Source organism: Camponotus floridanus, unplaced genomic scaffold, assembly GCF_003227725.1.
Source record: "Camponotus floridanus strain SB8 unplaced genomic scaffold, Cflo_v7.5 scaffold55, whole genome shotgun sequence".
In the NCBI taxonomy this organism is placed as follows: Eukaryota; Metazoa; Arthropoda; class Insecta; order Hymenoptera; family Formicidae; genus Camponotus; species Camponotus floridanus.
In genome coordinates, this window is record NW_020229714.1 from 1,372,936 (window position 1) to 1,377,437 (window position 4,502).

Here is a 4,502-nt window from a genome sequence, read left to right on the forward strand (position 1 = left end):
AGAGACAGAGAGAGAGAGAGAGAGAGAGAGAGAGAGAGAGAGAGAGAGAGAGAGAGAGAGAGAGAGAGAGAGAGAGAGAGAAATATATACACATACATGACACGTATACAGTATTAATTGATAAAAATACACGTCATAGATTAATGCAAATTACAAACATTGCAAATCATATTTTTTTTAAAGAAAAGCACAAAATGCGATTAAGAACTATTCTTTACAAGAATTTTCAAATAAAGATAAAGGACAGTTTTAGTTTCATATTTATTTTTATGCTTTTTTTATTAAAACTGTGAAACTATTAGGCTCAAAACATCGTTGATAACGAGTGACATACGCAAATTCGAAATATAACGTTAAGAATTTTGAAACATTGAATGACATATGCAAACTCGAATTACAACATGTGATCTATGTTTAATTGTTATCTATGGTAACGCAGCAATACATTTTCTTTTTATAAATAATTTAAAAAATCACTCATCTTTAGATAAGATATTGTACTTGTGGTAGATATATCACGTGATATTTTACATCCCAAATATTTATATAAGAAGATAAGATACATCATGATGTTTATGACGATGTTTGTCTCACATTACATTAGAGTTAACTTCAATTGCTGTTCAGTTAATGTCGCAATTGTATTGTATTCGGTTCAAAATTATTTAACGTCCATAATTTAGAAAAATGATCGATGCAAAAATTATCGATATCAAAGTGCAAGACATAAGATTTCCGACATCATTACATTACCATGGAAGCGACGCAATGGTTAATATATATGTATTATTAATTAATATGTATAATGATATATTTTGTGCTGGAAAAATTGTAAATTATATGCTGAAAAAATTGTGTAAATATAATTTTAAATATCAAATATTCTTACGTTCACGATAATACAAATAATATAATTACTATTAATCTACTTAATAACATATTAATATGTTTGGTTTAACCCATTAATTATCTTACTTCTATATATATCATTGTTAAAAAATTCTATTGATTTGCAATATTATTAATTTTTATTTATAACAGCATACTGATCCTGATTACTCTTGTGCATATGTAACGATCATAACAGACACAGAATATGAAGGGTATGGCCTCACATTTACTCTAGGAAGGGGAACTGAAATTGGTATGTCTATTGACCTTATGTGTATATAGACTATTTCTTTATTGTTGATAACAATTTTTATAGTTGTACTGGCATGTAAATCCTTGTTTAAAATTATAAAAAATAAAAAAACAACGAAGATTTTTAGCAATTTTGCGTTATACTGGAGAAAATTAACATGTGACACACAATTAAGATGGGTAACGTATAATAAAAAGTGATGTACATATACATACTTATTGAAGTATATATGATGACTATATATCAGAATGTAATTTGGATATCTTAGATTGGACCGGAGAAGGGTGTGATACATTTAGCTACAGCCGCTATCGTAAACGCATTGTGGGATTTATGGGCACGTATCGAAAACAAACCTGTCTGGAAGCTTCTTACAGACATGTCGCCCAAAGAGCTCGTTTCCACTATCGATTTTCGATATATGTGAGCCGAAAAATTATTTATACGAAATTGCATACTCTGACAAAATTTTGAATAAATACTTGTTTTTGCAGTAAGAGTGTAGTGACCAAGGAGCAGGCGATACAGATACTTGAGAATAATATGAAACAGAAAGAGCATCAAGAATCGGAGCTGCAAAAAAAAGGATTTCCCGCGTACACAACTCAAGTCGGATGGCTGGGTTACAGTGATGAACAAGTTGTAGATCTCTGTAATTCGTCCTTGGAACGCGGTTTTACGGCGTTCAAAATAAAAGTGGGTCAGAATTTAGACGATGATATTAGAAGATGCGAAATAGTGCGCCGAGTCATAGGCCCTGAGAAAAAATTGATGCTGGATGCGAATCAAGTCTGGGAAATAGATGAGGCGGTAGAATGGATAGACAGATTGGCGATATATAAACCTTTCTGGGTAGAGGAACCGACGTCTCCCGACGATAGTTGGGGACATGGTCAAATAAGAGAAAGACTAAAGGAAAAAGTCAAGCTTGCTACCGGTGAAATGTGCGCGAATCGCGTCATGTTTAGACAATTTTTGGAGATGGGGATTGATTATTGTCAAATCGACGCGGCAAGGATTGGCGGGATTAATGAAATTTTGGCCGTATATTTCATGGCACATATAAAAAACTGTAAGTTCGAAGAATAAGTTCGTAAATAATAATACTTAATTTTTCAAGAATATTCCAGCAGATAACTATGATGCGAATTTGTAATTAATTTGATTTAGAAAAGTAAAAAATATAATGGAAAATCTTTTTTATTCTCTTTATCTTTTTTTATTCTTTTAGTACCAATATGCCCACATGCTGGTGGAGTAGGTTTGTGCGAAATGGTTCAACATCTTCAAATGTGGGATTACATTTGTTTAAGCCAAACCAATGAAGATCGTATGATAGAATATGTGGATCAACAACATGAACAATTTGAAGATCCTGTTTGTATAAAAAATGCTTGTTATATGCCACCTTCTCGTCCTGGATATTCAACTAAGCTTAAGGACGAGTGTATTTTGGAGTATGCTTATCCAGAAGGCAATTATTGGAAATTAAATAAAAGTGAGTGAAAAAGTTTGAAAGAAAACATAAAATCAAATTTGTAAAGAATTTATATAAACCTTTATAAATCATTATCAAAAACATTCTGTATATCTATGTACATTTTTTAAATTCGAATAAATTATAAAATACATTCATATATCTTTATATACAAACAATATCTTTATCTGTATATACACATAATAAATCATATATATTGTTTTAATTAATTTATGAACCTATAGTTTTTAGCAAATTTTATAATTATTTTATGTATTTGCATAAGATGCTTCACTCATAAATTATACAAATTTTTTATATTGTTGCCATATGAAGAAAAGTATTGCAAATAATATTATAATACTTTATAATTTATAATACTTTATAATTTACAATTTCCTAAGCAAGACTTGACATAGTCAGTCTGTAAAAAGAAGTTGGCAATGTGTAGTAATTTTTTTTGCATAGTATTTGCAATATATAATAAAATTTCATACTTACACTCACAAACCAATAGGAATTATATTTAAACATCATTTTTCTCATTAAATTCATTTTCTCTATTGGAGAAATAACATGTAGATGTAAATGATTAACTGTATTAAATGGTGGCCAATGAAATCCTGTTCGTGTAGACGCAGGATTAAGATTCAATTTTTCTGAGATAATGTCTACTGTGGCAACAATTTTATTAACTGAAATTCAGATTAAAAAAATAAGATTTTATCCAATTACTATTTTCATATACATAATTGCATTATAATGTACATTTATAATATACATTTTTATAAAAGATTGAGAAAGAAAAATTTTGATTTTTTAAAAACATTTAATTAGCATAAAATAATTAATAAGTAATGAATAATTATTAACATAATGACAAACAGATGTTCTACTATATAAATTATGTATTTAAAAATATATATAAATTAATAATACTTACAAAGATCAGAATCTTCAGGTTTAAGTTCTTTTGCATTGCGTATATGTTTATTTGGTAATATTAAATAATGATGTGTTGATACTGGATTGATATCTTTAATACATGTGACATCATCATCCTACAATAAGAAAACCACAGAGAAATGTATATATTTCTATATATATCCAAATAAAATATAAAAAAATGTATCACATATATAAATTATATATATTAAATGCACATATATTTGTTTATAAGGAACAAGAATACATACAGGAAAAACCATTAAATCAAATTAAACTTGCTTTATTTGACATTTCAAGAGCTTTTTTTCTAGCTGTCAAAAAAATGCATTAAAAGTTATTCGTACCTCGTAAATTTTTTCACTCGGCTCTTCATTTCTGATAATTTTACAGAAAATACAATCAATCTCCTGCTCGGCCATTGAAATTTTGCGTTAAACGAATAATGACATAATATTATATTATCCACTTTTTGGAAACAAACGTAATTAGTAAAATTTTTCCAAAATCTCTATGCAGAGAGAAACCTGAAAGCGGCCACCTCGCTTTAACGGGTATATTGTCCTAATGCGCTCCCTGACAAAGTGGACGTCAACTGCATCCATTAAGGTCGATAATAATACATGGTTCGTGTCTGAGCTATGGTTCATGTCCAAGCTATGGAGTGACCCCAAAAGTGATACTCCCTCTATGGACATTCAAAACATGGACATGAACTACAAAGTCTAAGTCCATGAATGTTCTCAGAGGGTAATATATAATTGCACAATTTCTGGTTTTGTTCCGTGCTATGTGCACGAAATGCCGGTAGCACCAGTGCTATATAACAATTAAATACTTATGTGTGTAAATTGATAATAAATAAATTATTCAATCGCGACAGATACTGTAATATTCAAAGATGAAATAAATATTTTTCAAAATAAATTGGTAAAT

General features: G+C 29.2%; 2 protein-coding genes across 3 annotated transcripts; one reads left to right on the forward strand and one right to left on the reverse strand.

The window, feature by feature from the left end:
* Positions 1 to 488: 488 nt before the first annotated feature.
* LOC105253851 (mitochondrial enolase superfamily member 1) lies at positions 489 to 2,676 on the forward strand. The gene is made up of 6 exons (XM_011262178.3): positions 489 to 771; positions 1,042 to 1,144; positions 1,208 to 1,323; positions 1,413 to 1,567; positions 1,639 to 2,216; positions 2,376 to 2,676. The coding sequence occupies exons 1-6, from the start codon at positions 688 to 690 to the stop codon at positions 2,648 to 2,650; spliced, it is 1,311 nt and encodes a 436-aa protein (XP_011260480.1). The 5' UTR covers positions 489 to 687; the 3' UTR covers positions 2,651 to 2,676.
* Positions 2,677 to 2,972: 296 nt separating this feature from the next.
* On the reverse strand, positions 2,973 to 4,276 carry LOC105253852 (histidine triad nucleotide-binding protein 3). Of its 2 annotated transcripts, XM_025412699.1 has the most exons (4): positions 3,914 to 4,276; positions 3,565 to 3,682; positions 3,123 to 3,316; positions 2,973 to 3,045 (listed from the first exon to the last, which is right to left on the reverse strand). In XM_025412699.1, the coding sequence occupies exons 1-4, from the start codon at positions 3,986 to 3,988 to the stop codon at positions 3,004 to 3,006; spliced, it is 429 nt and encodes a 142-aa protein (XP_025268484.1). In that variant the 5' UTR covers positions 3,989 to 4,276; the 3' UTR covers positions 2,973 to 3,003. The 2 variants fall into 2 exon arrangements, with proteins under 2 accessions (XP_025268484.1, XP_019883831.1); XM_020028272.2 differs by having other exon boundaries at positions 2,996 to 3,316.
* Positions 4,277 to 4,502: the final 226 nt, after the last annotated feature.

Coding starts and splice junctions, on each gene's coding strand:
- LOC105253851 (XM_011262178.3), top strand. CDS start 688: ATGATCGATGCAAAAATTATCGATATCAAAGTGCAAGACATAAGATTT. Junction 1,324..1,412: donor GTGACACACAATTAAGATGG/GTAACGTATAAT, acceptor TGGATATCTTAG/ATTGGACCGGAGAAGGGTGT. Junction 1,568..1,638: donor ACTATCGATTTTCGATATAT/GTGAGCCGAAAA, acceptor TTGTTTTTGCAG/TAAGAGTGTAGTGACCAAGG.
- LOC105253852 (XM_020028272.2), bottom strand. CDS start 3,988: ATGGCCGAGCAGGAGATTGATTGTATTTTCTGTAAAATTATCAGAAAT. Junction 3,683..3,913: donor CGAGTGAAAAAATTTACGAG/GTACGAATAACT, acceptor TTCTTATTGTAG/GATGATGATGTCACATGTAT. Junction 3,317..3,564: donor ACCTGAAGATTCTGATCTTT/GTAAGTATTATT, acceptor TCTGAATTTCAG/TTAATAAAATTGTTGCCACA.